Source organism: Ursus maritimus, unplaced genomic scaffold, assembly GCF_017311325.1.
Source record: "Ursus maritimus isolate PB19 unplaced genomic scaffold, ASM1731132v1 scaffold_24, whole genome shotgun sequence".
NCBI classification, from domain to species: Eukaryota; Metazoa; Chordata; class Mammalia; order Carnivora; family Ursidae; genus Ursus; species Ursus maritimus.
Genome location: NW_024424897.1, coordinates 14,543,932 through 14,561,656, shown reverse-complemented (window position 1 = coordinate 14,561,656; position 17,725 = coordinate 14,543,932). Strand labels below are relative to the sequence as shown.

Genomic DNA, 17,725 nt, shown 5'->3' with positions numbered 1-17,725 from the left:
TCAAATGTGCATCTTGAATTGGTGGTTGCTGGATTTGGAAAACGTTTTTCTAAGGCATTGATATTATGTGGTGGCTGGCCTCCCAATCAGCCTACAGAACGCTACTTGGCCAAGAATGTAGCCAAATTCTTGCACTCTTGCCCCAGACTGTCTATTATTATCACTCTAATACCCAGTGAGTCAGGGGCATGCTGGGTTCCTGTGGGAACAGGAGTCTGACACTGACCAAGGGGAGTGAATGCAGAGATGGCATTCCCAGTCTCCTGTCAAACCTCCCAGCCTTCCCACCTTGCACCCTGTGGTCCCTGCAAGGGCAGAGGAGGGATCTGAGACAAAGAAGGGGCTTAGGGACCAGGGACCGGGAAAGACTCAGCAGGGCTGGGCTGAGTTCTAATCACCAGTAGGTAATACAAGGAAGGGCTCAGCAGGGCCTGGCTTCCTACTTATTCACCTGAGTGCCCAAATCCAAGATTCTAGAACATCTCTAAGCACGCTTCCCCTCCAAATCACAACTGATTTGAATCAAGACTCTCAGGACCAGGCCCTAGCCTGGTCAGCCTCCTTGCTACTCTGCAGGGAAAGGCAATGAAAGGTCACTCCTGCTCTTTTTTAACCAGAAACCCTCTTCTTCCCATCCAAAGGCACCACAGTGAGACAAGAGCTCACTGCATGTTCTTCACCCTCCCAAGTGAACCCAACTGGACATTCAGGTGTATGGAACATTCTCAGGTTGGTGGGAGGAACTGTTGGAAGCTGTCTGCAATAACAACATTTGCTGACACGGGCACAAGAGGCCCCTGAAGACTGAGGGCCCCAAGGCGGTGTTGGGAGGGGCTGGCTGAGGCTAAGAATGTACTTGCTGCTGGGGCAGAAACTCGGCTTGTTTTAAACCATCACTGGGCACCAGATACACACACAGGCTGCTCTTTCACAACATGAGTCATTATCACATGTGAGGGTGACAATCTGAGACCGCAGGGTAAGGGCAGCAAAGAGTTCTCCATAGGTCAGGCCTTCAGGGGAAACCAGGAGACAGGGAGACCTTTGTCACAGCAGACAGCTCGGGCTCCTCTGGCCATTCTGGCTCTTGTATTGGCTGTTAACCACCACTCACTACTAGGTTTCGTTCTTCCCAGAATATTTGGCTATTGGTGATAATAAGAGTCCTTTCGGCAGGGGTGGCGGCGGGTTCAGAACTGGGGTAATATCCTGCTGCCCTTCTCTTTATTCCAGTACATCCAGGGTCTCCTCTGGTCTCGCAGGGCACTCAGGTCAGGGGAGGTGTGAGGCTGGCAGTGGAGGGAGCACAGCCCCTACTGGCACTACAGGGTCTAGGCCACTTTTCTCCATCCTTACCTTCCAGCACTTCTGACCTCGGTTTTAATCTGCCCACTAAAAAAGCTCGCAGGTCCAACAAAGGGAGAAGAAGAAAATAAAAGACTTTCCCTCAGCTTCTTCTGGGGTGAGAGAACCCACCATTCTCCAAGATGGCAGAGGTTCCATGGACTTCCAGCACCCGAGAGAAGCATGGGACACTGCCCTGCCCCTGTCTGTTTTGGAATGTGTGTAACGGGGACGGAAGCGTCCCATCTGGAGTTGAGGCACGCCTGCTTTCTGCCTCCCACTGCCAGGACCCGCAGCCCTCATGCTCAGGGAAGGGCCCATGACAGTCTTTGGGAAAAGAGGAGTGCCAGCCCCGCTTGTGTATCTTGACCCAGGAACTCGTCAAGCTCTCCCCATTTTCCAGAAAGGGGGAGGCGGTAGAGTGAGCTCCAGCTTGGCTGCTTGTTTGCGAACATGGGAGGGTCGCTGCCACTTCCTGTTCCCCCCTGGACCTGGCTAGCAGAATGGTTTCAACCCTCAATCTACCTGAAAAACAGGCTGACTCACGTCAACTGAGCCCTCCCGAATCCTTGCCCCAAATTCTGCCTCGACATCCGCTCTTCCAGCTCTGATGGCAGCCTCTCCACTTCTGCAGGGGTTAGGAAAGAGATGACACCGGCCTGCAGCCAGCAGAGCTTGCCAGAGCTTGACTGAGCCCTAAGAGGCTTGGTTTGTCACCCAAAGAAATGACAGAAGTCACATCGAAGCTCCTCCAGGCCCACATTTTCCTTCTAATGTAATTTTACCTTACCTCACAGTTTCCTAACCTGGAGTCCTTGAACCCTCTGAAGTCATGGGCAAAATTCTGCATCACTGTGCATTTTTCTAGGGAAAGGATCCATTCATGTCTGTGTCTCAAAGATATCTCTGACCCAGAAGGATCCATGGATTTAAGCTGCTGACTGTACAACTTCATTTGGGGACCAACGGGACTCTTCCTTGGCTGGGTCTTCCCTCGGTCAAAAACTTACTTCTACATAACCTAACTGAGGTCTCTGGGTTGGCAGAGGTGGTATTAAATGAGTCACTTAGTGGCAGTTGTGAGGAATATTTATGCAGCTTAAACTTACTTCCAAGTGGGTCTTGATCAGCACCAGGACTGTTGTTTTTCAGCAGAGAGCCCAAAATAAAATACCATCTGGCCAGAAGTAAAGGTCAGGCCCAGACACATTTAGAGTGCCATGCTAACTTTCCCGGCTCTGAGAGGGAGCATGACTTGGGAAAGAGGTCTGTCGTCTGGCACTTTCCTCAGCAGAGATGGTGCGGCCCCCCGACTGTGAGGCTGGGTGGGCTCCAAAGTACAATTTAAGTTCCTTACTAATCTAAAGATAATAGAGGTCTACATAGCAAACCAGCTACAAAAGCTCCCATTTTCCCAAACCAAATTCTGGATTATCACCTAGAATGGATGACAGTGAGGGCAACACAAAGGAAAAAGTAAACAGGAACATTCACTAGGTCCCCAGGTACAGTGAGTCACACGGCCAAGGTCACACCTCAGATATGTTGTTGTTCTCATATGTTATATGCTTTAAACCAAGTTATTCTTCACTTAGGATATAATGACACAAAAACTTCCAAATTAAGAAATGTGAGGCATTGGAAGCCTCTTATGTGGAAAACGATACCTTTATTTTGCTGAGTTTCATTTGGATTTTCTTAGACACCAGATCAGACCAATATTTCTCTCCTAAGAAGTCCCAAAACATTCTTCCGAGCAAGGCGTTCACCCAGGCTTCCTGTTCCTCCTCCTCAGAGGGCGGAGCCTCCGGCAACTGGCAAAAGAAAGGGAACCAAAATTAGCTGGAAAGCAACTGGAGAGCAAGACAGGTGCTTATTTTTACAAAGTCACTGAAGGTCCCTCGCTACAGAGATGGGCGGCCACGGGAGTTGTATTTCTTCCCTACAAATTACAAGTCTCACATTATGTCAGTGCATAGAACAAGGGAGAAACAAAAGCCACCATCACAGATAAAAACTCCTCTTTGTCTGTTTTCTTTTTTTGCCAGGCTGCTGTGAACGAGCTAGTATTTCATACAATTAGCTCAGACTGCCCTGCCTCCCAAATGAGCATGGTACCCACTTCTGATTAACAGCACCTCCGATCGAATGTCTGCCTAGCTTTCCTCCAGCTCAGGCTCCCTGGACATGCCACCATCAGGCTGGTCTTCCTGAGGCAGCCCCAAAGCCTCCCAGGCCCAGGACTCTTACAGTAGCTGTCAACTCACAGGCCTCCTGGGCGAGGCGCAGGGGGTGCCTGGGCCCTTCACCCAGAGATACTTAATTAAGTGGGTATCAAAACTCCCAGAAGCTCTCTCCCTGATGTAATGAACAGGTGAGGTTGAGAACCTCTGCCTTGGATTAGAGAGAGCCCGTTCTCAGGAATTCTGTGAAAATTCCTACAGCTGTTCTCCTCAATCTCAGCCCAGTGATATGCCCTGGGCCTCACCTCCGCGGGTACAATCTGTCTTAAACATCTAGCACAGCCAGTGTGCAGGGTAGGACACGAGCAAACCTGAGTTAGTCTCCGATTTCCCGGGCTACCCATCAGACGATGGACTCCTGCCCAGAGAGGGCCCGGTGGGGTGAAGCAGGAGACAGAAGCGGGCAGTGACAGCGCGGAGGGTGTGGCGAGGGACCCGGCAGGGCTGATCACCGCTGTCATCGCTGCTGCTGCCGCTGACCCCGTGCCAGGCCCCTTGATAAGACTGCTTCTCAGGCTCCTCATTTACGTCTTATAATACCCCAGAAAGATGGAACCTTTACTTCTATTTTAGGGAGGAGGAAACAGACTTGGAACCATGTAGTGTCCTGCCTGAGGCCCCTCGTTTATCAGCACAGCCCGACTCAGAGCCTCCTTCTCCCTGGTCTCCACCTGCTCTGTCCTGAGGGAGGAAGGTGGTGTGACCAGCCCCTGGTGTGACAGACAGTGCCTTATGCTGAGGTCTCTAATTAGACGACAACCTTACAGAAACAATTAGCCTTGAAAGCAAGGACCAAAAAAACCCAAAAAACAAAAAACAAAAAAAAACTGAAATGCAGAAATAAGCAAATTGTTTACCCTTTCTCTTCCCTCTGTGGTTTGTACAAGTGCATCTGCCCTGCCCTCACGGGCCGCCTGCAGCCGTAACACACATCAGACACCCTCACCATCTCCATGTGTGTGCTCACGCCAGCGTGATCTGTGATGGGCAGCTGTGTGTCCGGGCCATGGGGACTGTACCCAGGTGGTCTGATGCTCATGGATCTGACCCATGGAGATTTGATAACTTGTGAGTACCCCAAAGGTCTACAGCATGTACCCGTGTGTGATTTTTCTGAAGCCTGGAGTCCGGGGGTCTGAACCGGTCACTGAGCTTGTGCAGGGCCGAGTGGACTGCCCAGCACCCACCTGTCCATTCGTCTTGTTAGAGCATGCGCCGTCTCTCTCTTTGGGGATCTGGGAGTTTGCCTGTGTTTTTTAATCTAACGTTATCGCATATAAGGGAAAATATTTTACATTCTAGGAGTCCTCCAAATTTGGGTGTTTTCACAGGTCTCCCTTATGAATGTTGGTGAGTCTCATCTAAAAAAAAATTAAACTTTGGTTTAAAAAACAATCCATGTTGGTCATTCCATTTCAGAAGACATCTTTCTCCCTCACTCATTTCAATGGCTATACAGCGCCTCTGTGTTCTTCCTAGTGCTGTAATATGTTTTGAAGTTAACCAAGACTTTTTTTTTAAGATTTTAATTTATTTTTTTTTAAAGATTTTATTTATTTATTCGACAGAGAGAGACACAGCGAGAGAGGGAACACAGCAGGGGGAGTGGGAGAGGGAGAAGCAGGCTTCCCGCTGAGCAGGGAGCCTGGTATGGGGCTTGATCCCAGGATCCTGGGATCATGATCTGAGCCACCCAGGCACCCCTAAAGATTTTATTTTTAAGCAATCTCTACATCCAACATGCAGATCGAAGTCACAACCCCGACATCAAGAGTCGCACACTCCCCCGATGCAGCCAGCTGGGAGCCCCTCACCAAGACACTTCTACCACCAGGTTCTGGATCTAAGAGCAGACGCCTGGGATCACTGGGCACTTGGTCATGCCACAGGTGGTACATGTTTCTTAGAATCACTTTTCTCTCTGCCTGAACATCTGCGCCCCACCCCCCAGGGGGATCTGGTCCAGGTTTCTGAGGTTACATTACAGTCTTTGAGTCACATCAGATTATCTACACAGACTTCCGAGTAAACACAGTGCCCTCCTCCCCCAGGTATTTAGGCAGTGCCAAGTTGTGCCCACACAAGGCAGTGCATGTCTTGCTTAGATTTGCAGGAGACACAAGAGAATCGGTCACTTTCCCTTCTCGGGTGGGGGAGTTTACCCTCTATCAACCTTTCCTTACAGCCCTAGATATTCACAGCAAACAGGTTTAGCACAAAATAGCAAGAAACAAAGGCTATTTCACAATTTCTGTCCAAGCCAAAGGCATATGACGTGGAGACACATTTCTGAAATCACTGACAAGCAGGTTGTTTTGCTTTTCAACGGTTCCTTCTCCAGGCTTCTCTCCACAGACTCAGTGGGAACAAAGAAAAATCCAAGAGCAGCAGAACACCGACAATGCATCAAAGCAGCTTTATGAACAAAATCTGGATTCACGGGGCTACCAGAAAGAACTCACTTCCAATGAATGTCATAAAAATTTAAGAGCTTAAAGACTAAATATGCATAGGGTTCTATGCACACTGCCATTTGCCTGCAGGAAGGAATGTGAGAAGAATATTCATTTCAGCATTTCAACTATACAGGTACATTTAGGTAGGGTACCTTTCTCAAAATGACTTCCAAAAAAAGGTCTGGAGAGTCCGACAGCCTGAAGCTGAAGGATGCTATCATGACTGTCTGAGTAGCTCTTGGGGTATAGTTTGTTAAAAGCTAACCTCCAGAGGAAAGTACAAATTTACTTAATTTTTTGGTGTACTCTTTCCTGTAACAAATGGCCAGGAGGCCGAGGCCAAGGCCAGCCCAGCTTTTTTTGTTCCAAAAAGAGCTCCGTGCCTCCGCTCCTAAGGTTTGGTCACACACAATCTGGTGCCACCAGGGTTCCACAAAGGACAGCTGGGTCCAGGAGAAGGCACACCGGAAGACCCTTCCCCCAGGTCTGTTAGCTGTTTCCCCAATTATAAAAACAGTACACACTTATTGCAGAAAACACTCATAATCCCATTATCCAAATATAATCATTTAACACATTTTTCCTCTATTTCCTATTAGTCTTTTTTCAAAATATGTAACTTTTTAGGATATGGAACTTTAAAAAAAAAACAAAGTTGGATCAAATTAACATGGTTTTGTATCTTCTGTTTTTTTTTTTTACAGCTTTATGGAAATACAGTTCACATAACACACAATTCACCCACTTAAAGAGTACAATCTATACTTTTTAGCCTATTCACAGGGTTGTGAAGCCATTAATACCATCAACTTTAGAACATTTTAATTACCCCCCCAAAGAAACTCTGTATCTCTTAGCAGTTACTTGCCATTCTTCCCCAACTCCATCCCTGCCACCACTGTCCCCACCACCACCGTCCCTGCCAGTCTCATCTCCACCAACAACAACCCCACCATCACCAGTGCCCCCACCATCAGTCCCAGGCAACCAACCACTAATTTATCTCGGCAAATTCACCTATTCTAGACATTTCATATAAACGGAACCATACAATATGTGTTCTTTCGTGACTGACTTCTCTCATACAGGTTCATTTGTGTCTCTGAGCCCTTTGAGTTTCTCTTGGACTCATGATATCAGAGGCAATATGGACCCTAAGAAATAACCTGGCCCAGTCTTCAGCAGGAAGGATGAACACTACTGACCACATCCAAAGGGTCCACATTTGATGAGCCTATGGGGAACTGGCACTCTTATTCCTGGTGGGAATGAACACTGGGGCAACCCTTATAGAGAGGAATGTGGCAATACCTAACAAGACTACATCTGCGTTTACCTTCTCATCTAGTGATCTCACTTCTAAGATTTCACCTTGAAGATACATCCCTAACAACACAAAAATACACATACACAAATTATTCACTGCAGCATTGTTTGTAATTGCAAAATACTGGAAACCTATATCCCACATAAAAGAGAGAATGAATATATTATGAAATATTTGTACAGTGGAATAAGTACTTGGCAGCTGTTCGAAAACAAGAGGAGGGAGAGACATCTATGAACTGATGTGGAGTGATTTCCAGAACGTACAGGTAAGCGAAGAAAGTAATGTTCAAAAGAGTATCCATAATATGCTACCATTTGACTAAGACAGAAGAGAAAATAAAGCCAGAAAGGATAAATCAGAGACTAAGGAGGCTGGCTTACTTCAAAGGGGTGAGTGGGAGTGGCGTGGAAGAACAAAGAAACCGGGTGGGGGAGAGGACCCTTTTCTGAGTAGGTCTTTGTACAGCTTTGATCTCTGGAACCATGTTAATGTTTCACATGCACAAAACATAACAAGTTAAAAATGGAGTGAGAAGGTCCGCGTGTGCTCAAACTGCAAAATTAGTAAGAAATAAAACTAGTTAAGAACTGCCCTTAAAGCATGAAAAGTAATCAAAGTAGTGTAGGAAACTGTAGCAGATCTTCCTTTGCAAAAACAGTGCCACCATATTTCTCATCCCACATGTTCTTCCAAGAATTTGCTACTTCTTCAGCAAGGAGTAGAATCTATGCACCTCCTTGAACCTGGGAAGGTGTGCTAACTGCCCCAATAGAGCATGATACAAATGACATTATCTTATTTCCGAGACTAGGTCATAAAGGGTGATTTGGTATCTGCTTGGCTCTTTCTCGAGGGAGACTCGCCCTTGGAACCTAGTCACCAAGCTGAAGGAAGCCCAGGCCACATGGAGAAGTGAGCTCCCAGCCAACAACCAGCATCTACGTGCCAGCCACGTGAGTGAGGCATCTTGGGAGCAGCTCCTCCAGCCCCCAGTGGAGTCTCCTCAGCTGACGCTGTATGGAGTAGAGAGAAGTCTTTATTGCCAAGCCTGGTCAAGTTACAAATTGGTAAGCAAAATGAGTAACCGTCACGGTTTTAGGCCACCACTTCTGGGGCTGTTACGCACTATAGTTACAGAGTAACTATAACACATATCCGTACCTTATTCAAGTGCGTCTTAACTAGCAGACCACCCCTGAGAGCCAGGACACGGCCCACTCATGCTTCAGGCAGGCCAAGGAGATGCGGGAGCCCAGCACCAGACCTCATGCACCTTCTCCCAAAGCCCCTTTTCCAAGGACAGTTATCCCATTCACACAATTCTGGCTTTCTGGTTTCCTAGCCCACACAGACTAGAATCGTTGCATTAAGGGTGGGGGTGGGAGACGGGATAAGCACTCAGGGAGAAGCAACTAGAAGGACATATACCAACACCAGCCAACAGACAATTGAGAGAAATGACTGCAGAAGCTGCAGCCTGGGGTGGCTCAGATGGGGGCGAAAGGCCTTTGACCTCAAGTAGGCCTGCATGACCACAAGCCTGAATTTCTGTTTGTTGTTAAGTCCTTAGACTATCAAGATTAAATCGGCCCTGCCTGCTCTGCCTAAGGGGGCCAGGAAATGCAATGTGGTTTTTAAAGATTTTCATCAGGCTTAGAAGAGAAAAAACATGTTTTGGTGCTTGAAGAGGTAAATGCCGAATACTCAGAAAGGACGTCTGCACTAGAGAAGACCCCAGCGATGACAGGACACGAGAAGCACGTGCAGACACACTGAGGAAATGTTCTAAAACATGGCTTTGTTTTTGTATTTTTAATTTAAGAAACTCTTTTAAAAAGCAAGCATTTCATGAGATAATTTTCTTACATTGGTATACAATGCTCCTCCTGATTTCCCTGAATCTGATGAGAGTCCAGACAGATGACAACGCAGGGAGAAAAGGAATTTGGGGTAGGGGGATTTACCGGTGGTAAACAGGACATTCCTAGAATAGTTCTGTATTACCCAACTCCAGCCTAGAGGAAGGCCTACTTCCTACTCTAGTTGGTAACTTAGGTCAGAGGGCGGAGGCAGTGGGTGAAGGGCCAGCAGAGGCACACGGTCTTTTTTGGCCTGACAAAGTCAGCTGGATGAGGGTTCAGGGGCCTCTTCCCCACTGGAGGGGATCAACGGAATGAATCAAAACTCATGACTGGCCAACAGCAGAAAGAAGAAGGCACCAAGTGCTTTCCATTAAGAGCAGAGATACGGTCACTGTAAGAAGGGTCAAAAGCTTCAGTAAGTTACTGAATAGGAGAAAAACAGGCTTTGTGTGCACAGGCTGGACGCCGTGCTGAGAGTATGAGTGGCATAGTAGCAGGAGGCCTGAGGGCCAGCACAGCTTTAGAATGACCACCAAAATGGCAGTGGAGGCGGTCGAGGGCCTAGAAGTGTCAGATCGGGTTTTGTACATGCCGCCACTCAGCAACTGTGGAATTAAGCTACTTAACTCGTGTGAACCTGTTTCTCCGTCTACAAAATGGAGAGAATACCATCTCGTCTGCGAGGCTGTTGAAGGGAGCAGAGGAATTCTACTGCAGTGCCTAACAGAGTCTGGCATATGGCAGTTTAGCTATCTTACTGCAGATGACCTTGAGTCCATGGCCAGATTGTTACGCTGTGGGAACAATGCTCGTGGCAACTCTTCAAAAGCACTGGACATCGCTAAGGAGTCTGAGAACTTGAGAATACAAAGGTAAATGAGGAATCAGACCTCTATTACTAACGATTCCGAGAACTTCCCTACCGATTGCCCAGTTGCTCAGGTCAAAGGTTATGGGTGATCTTTGGCCCCTCTGGTTCTCTCACACCCCACACCTAATTCATCAGCAAATCCAGCCAGCTCCCCTCCAACACAGATCCCAACTACAGCCATTCTCACCACCTGCTGCTATCCCTCATCACAGCCCCATCCCCCACAGCTGGAAGCACCCCCCACCCACTCCCTTCCTCCTCCTGCCCACTCTCCATGGATAGCCACTTCTAAACTTAAATAGATCAACAGGACTCCCTGCTCAAAACCCTCCCAGGCCTTCCCATCTTCCTTGGAACTGACCCATGAGGCCCTACCTCTCTGTCCCCTGCTCACCGTTACCACAGCGGCCTTATCCGGTTCCTTGAATACTCCAACCACATCCCTGCAAGGGCCTTGGCACTTGTTGGTCTCCTCACCTGGAAGGCTCCCCCCACACATTAACCCACAGCTCACTTCCTCACTTTGGTCAGGTCTCTGCCCAAACGTCACCTCCTCAAGGAAGCCCTCCCTGACCACCACTCTAAAACAGCAGTCTGGCCACTTTCCATCCTCCCGTACTTGGCTTTAATTCTTGACACCACCAGATGTTTGTTTCTTGCTGTCTCCCTGACGAGAGCACAAGCTCCCTGAGGGCAAGGCCCTTATGTGTCTTGTTCATTACTGGGTCCCCAGTGCCTAGAGCAGGGCCTGGTACACAGGAAGCCCTCGAAGTGCTTCTGTTTGCAAAAATGAGTCTGAATAGAAAAGCAGAAAAGCCAAGGCCCAGGCAGCCAGCTTTACCTTCTTCCCAGCCGTGGGGCTGCTCTCCACACTCTGCACGGGGCTCCTTTGGGGACTTCGGTTTTCCTGGGGGACACACCTGGACATGTACACACTGTAGTCCAGAAGCATCTTCTGCCGCACGCTGCCCACCAGCTCCTTCTGCTTCGGCTGGGACATAATCTCCTCCACGCTGCCTTTGCTGCTGCTGCGGCTGTGGGTCAAGTGCCCCGAGGGGCTGCTGTGTCTGCTGTGTGAGGGCAAAACGCCTGCAGCAAAGAGGGGCCGGCTGTTAATGTGAGTGAGGGGAAGGACTGCAAAGTCAACAGAACATCGGAACATCGAACGAACTTCAGTGGGCTAAGCTGACAACCAGCTAAAATGCTAACAAATGATTGTTTAAAAAAAATATTTATAAGGCTGGGGCGCCTGGGTGGCACAGCGGTTAAGCGTCTGCCTTCGGCTCAGGGCGTGATCCCGGCGTTATGGGATCGAGCCCCACATCAGGCTCCTCCGCTATGAGCCTGCTTCTTCCTCTCCCACTCCCCCTGCTTGTGTTCCCTCTCTCGCTGGCTGTCTCTATCTCTGTCAAATAAATAAAATCTTTTAAAAAAATATATTTATAAGGCTATTTCCTATCCTGAGAAATACCTTCCACTCTAATAACAGCTCATTTTTTAGAACAGTTTTTATTCTTCTCTAAGACAATTCAGAGGAACTGAAAGCCATGAAGTCCACGTGGTTAAGTACCTTGTTCTTTTTCCCTGGTCATCACTTAGCGTCAAATATGGAACTGCCACACCCCCAGAGAAAAATGGAAAGTGGGCAGAAAGCTAACTGTTCGCCCAGAGCTCACAGCAATTCCAGACCTGTCATCTTTCACTCAACAAAGGTTTTTATCAAGCACTTTCTCTGGGCCAATTCCACATGAAAAGAAGAATGAGACATAATCCCTGCCCTTGAATTTGGGCACCTAGGCAAATAAATCACAGCTCTCTATAATAACCATTGTAACTGAAGCATGACCAAAGGACTTTCGGGGCAGAAAGGAGGAGGTGATTACCTCTGCCCAAGAGGGCCCCAGTACTAACTTTCATAGGTAGTGTCCTCTGGGCTGCCTCTTGAAGAAATCCTTGAGGGAAGAGCATTCCAGGTAGAGGGAGGACAATATGCAAAAAGCGATGACAGGGCCCAGTATGTCTGGAGAACACTGAGAGGTTCAGTGAAGGCCCAAGTGGGGTACATGGGGCAGGACAGGAAATGAGCAGAGGCTCATTTATCAGTACAAATGTGAGTTGGGAGGCCAGAGGACTATGCATTTCTATGGCGATCTCAGGCTTGGAGAACCATGTTCAGGGCCGGGAGCTTGCGAACACTAGTCTGATATGCTGTCCTGACTCACCTGCCTCCTTATCACAACCAGGGTTCTCTTAATAGTTTCTTCTTTCAGAGAAGTCACAATATGTACAAATAAACATAATCCTAAGGAACCAACAAAGACAAAAAATCATCCATCTGCAAGCTGTTCCATCACTGGTTAAATGATCCAGTACAAAGGGTTACAGTGATCAGCCTAAAAGGTAACTGAGTCATGAGAACACTCCTTAGGTGGCAGACAGTCATCAGTTCAGGGTGGGCTTCCTTCCTTCCTACCTGGGAATCTCTCTCCATTCTCCTATGGACCCTTTAAAAATACTTAAGCATTTAGCACACATGTCATTACCTGGTTTACTTCCACAGACACCATGTGGCTTCTTGATTTCGGACTTCAGTTTAGATGCCAGAATAAACCTCCTAAACCACTCCTCTTTCTCTCGGCCAGTTCTCCCAAAGAGATAGAGTATCTGATCTCGCTGGCCAGATCTTGTTCCCTCCTGAGGATGGGGTGGCTTCTTAGGGTCCTCGCTTCCCAGCTCTCTCTCAGCTGGAGGCTTTTCTTCAGAAGTCTCTTTATCAGTCTGGGCCTTAGACATAAAGTCATCTTGTCGACCAAGCTCGATACAAATGGGGTACTTTTTATTCCAGATTCGTTTTCGAGCCAAACTTTTGGGTACAAGATAAATCTACAGGAAAGGGAGATATGATAATTAACATACAAAATTAAGAACTGGCCACACTGTGCGTTAATATTATGCAAACACAAACGCAAATTTATAGCCTTTTCGACTAAAATAATGAGTATAAAATAATTACCACCTGTCTACAACATGCCTACAGAAACTGGGATAAATTTTTAGAAGTGACTTGTTATTCTTCACACTCATTCCAGAAGTAGATGTTTAAGAATTCTGCGAGAGTTACAAGTATCTGTAATTTTTAGGTAATAAAAATTATTTATCAGGTTATCATCAACTAAGTTTCATTACCCTGGACCAACCTTAAATTTGAAAAAAAAAAAGAAAGAATTTATCAAACTGGATCTGGATGGGAAGCTCAAGTTAAGAGTGAATTTACACAAAAATTATTTTAAATACTTCTGTCATTTGGAATAAACTTAAAGATCACTCGCATGAGTTTTAACAATAGAATGCCTATAGCTTTTTGGAATAACAAACAATTTACAATTCTCAACAGTAGTATATAACACTTCTCCAATGTAGTTATTTTGCATATCCATAATTTTCATGTTTACAGAGTCTTCATTCATTATTACCCTAGCACCACTACATGTAGCTTTTTGTTGGACCGAAAAAGTTAACTCTCAAAGTCAGATGAGTATGTTATGCCTTTGTTCCTCAAAGTGTGGTCCATGGACCACCAGCAGCAAGAGTATCACCTGGGAGCTCATAAAAATGCAGATTCTCAGGCCCCACTCAGAGTTGCTGAAATAGAATCTACATTTAAAAAGATGCTTGGGGGGTGGAGGTGATGGGTATTAAGGAGGGCACATATTGCAATGAGCACCGGGTGTTATATGCAAATAATGAATCACGGAACACTACATCAAAACTAATGAAGTACTGTATGGTGACTAACATAATAATAAAAAAAAAATAAATAAAAAGATGCTTGGGTGATTTGCATGAAAGGTAATGCCCTAAATTACACATACACACACACACACACACACACACACACACACACAAATACACACACACACCCTTTTGAGGGGAGGAAAATGCAGTGAAACAAGATTCCAAATGCTTTTCTTTCATTTCAGTTTCTCAAATTAGCCAGGCTCACCTTGCTGTCTGAAAGGTCGTAGATTTTCTGGCTGATGTAGGTAACCTCCGGCTTTGTTTCGTTGTAGCTTGCCCTCCTGGATATATTTTTATTGGGCTTTGAAAGTCTTAAGGTGCCACCCTCAAGTCGAACAAAGACTGAATGTGTTAAAGTTGCATGGTAAGTTTCTGGATCATAGTTGTAAATCTCATTCATCCATCCCTGATGGAGAAAAACTTCCATGAGTAAAATTAGAATAAACACAAATCTTATTCAATACAAAAGTGAAGACCACTGAGGTATCCATATACAGGACACTGAAACCAAACCTGAGCGTGTTGCAAGTGTCAACTCACTGGTGACTAGAGGTTGTTGAGACAGGTGCAAAGCTTGAAGGATAATCATCTGGAGCTGTAATCCGCTGTTTCTGATAACTAAAAATCTGGATTTGGGGGGATAATGATAATGTCCATTTCTGTAAATAAAAGGCTCTTTTCTTTCTTCCTTTAAAGATAACAAGCAAATCAGGAAACTCAAATGTAAATACAGCAAGTCTTTCAGTCTAACCTTCTCTAGGGGTGAACAATCCCACCCAGTCTGGCCTTCTTAAATTAGCCAAACTCATCCTCTTCTCAGCTCACCTGTAAACCATCTTTGGAATATCACAGATCATACTAACTCATGCTACCATTCCAGAACTGAGACCTACCACTCCATTTCTAGCTCACTGAAATCACACAGTAAGGCAGATGATCAGAAATTAGTCATTAAGTATTATAGATATGTTCAACAGTATCTTAAAATCCAAAGATATGTAGTAACTTAAATGAGTAAAATTATGCCCCAGGTCCGCCCTCAATCAACATAAATGTACTTATACATTGATCTTCAAAATGAGCACACATATTAAAGTGTATGGACAGTGTACAAAAGCCTAACACACCATAAAATTATGCTAAAGCTACTCTCATAGCGATGTTCAATATTCATCATTTAATACTTTACCTGCCCCACAGTCCTTTCTCAGATGATACAGTGGCCCAGATCTTTTTAAAGGAAGTTCTCCAGGGAATTTTAATTGATTCTGTTCCATACCCCTCATTTTCTTTTTTTTTTTTTTTAAGATTTATTTATTTATTTGGGAGAGAGGGCATGTGCACATGGTGGGGGAGGGCAGAAGGAGAAGGAGAGAGGGAATCTTAAGTAGACTCCCACTGAATGAGAGGATCAATGCAGGGCTCAATCGCACGACCCTGAGATCATGACCTGAGCAGAAATCAAGAGTTGGAAGCTTAACCAACTGAGGGGCCACCTAGGCGCCCCTTCACTCCCCTCATTTTATAAATGTTTTTGAACTGAGCAGAGAGGTACTAAAAATCACAATGCAATTGGGAATTCATTCTTTTCAAACGAATGGCCATTTCCGCAGTGAGTACTGGAGTCTCACACTTAAGTCTTGACCTGAGACTTTCTGCAAATGCTGAATCCTTAGAATTCTATTTATTTATCATACATTCATCAAAACATGTACTGAGTCTATGTGCCAAGTAATCTGTCAGGAATTGATACAAAGATTTTAAAAGGGACAGGATTTTTGACTCAAGGGTGCTCCCAAATCAGTTGAGAATTAGGTCTTCATTTTACCATGTGACAACCCTGTTGGAGTAACCATGAAAAGGTCGTCACGGAGAGTACCGACTGTAAGTAAAAACAGACAAACACACTTCGTCATGGGGTGTGTGTGAAACTTATGAGACAATTACATAGTTTTATATATCTTAGTAGGGTTTTTTTTTTTTTTGCATGAGTTAGGAGTAGCTCTCCCTCCTCCCAATGCGTCGCTGCATCTATTAAAAATGTTGAATGAGCAAGCCAGTGGCCATAGGAAGAGGGTGTAATCTAGATGTTACAATGATCAGAGCAATGAAATGAAAAAGGGGACAAGCAACACAGAGAACAGTGGGGCCTGAAGTGGACTGTAAAGTCTCAGCATCGGTTTGGGTGGGTTTATTTCGCTAAGTATAGAACTAAGGACATTCTTTGGTTCATAGTTTTTTGTCTTTTTCCTTAGTCTGTTATTATGATGAAGTATATTCATTGATTTTTGAATGTTGAACCAGTCTTGCACTCTTGGGAAAATTATGTATTGGTCATGATGTGCTGAAGTTGGGTTACACCAGCTCACAAGAGCGAATTCTACATATTCCTTCCTGACTCCATGGTCAGTGACCTCACATTGGTAGCTTACAATTGGCCACAGTGGGGGGAGTTTTGTTTTTGTGGGAGTTTTTATACCGTAGAAATCAGTGAACAGTACAAAGAGGGTTTCCCCCTTGATCCAGAGAGCCAGTTTAGCAGCACAGTACTATTACTATCCTTTTTATACGTTGCAGAATTTAGCTTGCTAATACTTTGTTCATTTGTCCAAGTTCATAAGGGAAATTGGTCTACAGTTTTCTTGCAATATCTTTCAATATTAGCTAGTCTCTTAAAATGAGTTCAGAAGTATTCCTTCTCCTATTTTCTGAAGAGTTTGTGTAAAATATTTCTTCCTTAAAGGTTTGGTAAATTTGCCAAGGAAGTCATCTGGGCCTGGAGTTTTCTTTGTAGAAAGGTTTTAAACTATGAATTCCATTTCTTTAATTTCTACTGGAAACTAGGCTATCTATTTCTTCTTGAGTGAGCTTTAGTAGTTTGTGTCTTAGAAGGAATTTGTCTATTTCATATAAGTTATCCAACTTCTGGGCATAATGTTGTTTGTAATGTTTCCCTATTATGCTTTTTAAGTCTATAGAGTCGAGTAATATTCTCTCTTTTAGTCCTAATATTGGTCATTTGTACTTCTAAAATAAGTACTTAATGCTATTAATTTCCCTCTAAGCACTGCATCAGCTGCAACTTTTGGTATGTTGCATTTTCAATTTCATTTGATTAAAATATTTTCTACTTTCCCCCATGACTACCTTTGGACCAACAGGCTAATGAGAAGTATGTTGTTTAATTTCCAAATATTTGGGAATATCTTTCGGTTACTGATTTTTAGTTTAATTTCATGATGGTCAGAGAACATGCTTTATATAATTTCAGTTCTTCTAAATTTGTTAAGCTTTTATGGCCCAGAATATGGGGTATCTGATGAATGTTCCATGTACATTATAAGAAATATGCATTTTCTATAAATATATTTGTCTTTTTAAACAATGTTTGTCTAAAATGTTTCAAACAACATTTTTGCTAAAGATCTCCTGGCATATAATCCACAGGTTTTTTTTTTTTTTACACAAGTTGGTTGCAAAAAATACTTTCTTACCTAAATAGGTTTACTAAGTCGAAAGTTCTAAAGGCAACTAGATTAATAAAGAACTTGAAGCAGATCTGATTTTTCTGGGCTGCTTCAGAGCCATGCCCAAAGCCAAGTTGTATGTACTTACAGAGCTACTAAAATCAAGAAGAATCCGCGGAGGGAGGGATGGAAGGGCTGGTGCTTACGAATTCCTTAGGGCCAGAGAATGACAATGAAATTAAAATAGCAACTTCTATCAGGGTCACTTATGAGCCATTTAGCCATACAGTCCCCACTAGGGATTGCTCTTCTTGAATTATTTCCTTCTGAGTGTACATCTCCTGCCTAGAAGAG

The 17,725-nt window shown here is 45.0% G+C and overlaps 1 protein-coding gene across 2 annotated transcripts in view; it reads right to left on the bottom strand.

The window, feature by feature from the left end:
* The window catches only part of TEX2 (testis expressed 2), a 99,913-nt gene that overhangs the window by 22,841 nt on the left and 59,347 nt on the right, over nt 1–17,725 (bottom strand). For both annotated transcript variants that reach the window (XM_040640396.1, XM_040640397.1), the window contains 4 exons: nt 14,110–14,310; nt 12,650–12,989; nt 10,948–11,195; nt 3,012–3,158 (listed from right to left, as the gene is read on the bottom strand). In XM_040640396.1, coding sequence (XP_040496330.1) covers nt 3,012–3,158; nt 10,948–11,195; nt 12,650–12,989; nt 14,110–14,310 — 936 coding nt within the window. The remainder of the gene's footprint in view (nt 1–3,011; nt 3,159–10,947; nt 11,196–12,649; nt 12,990–14,109; nt 14,311–17,725) is intronic.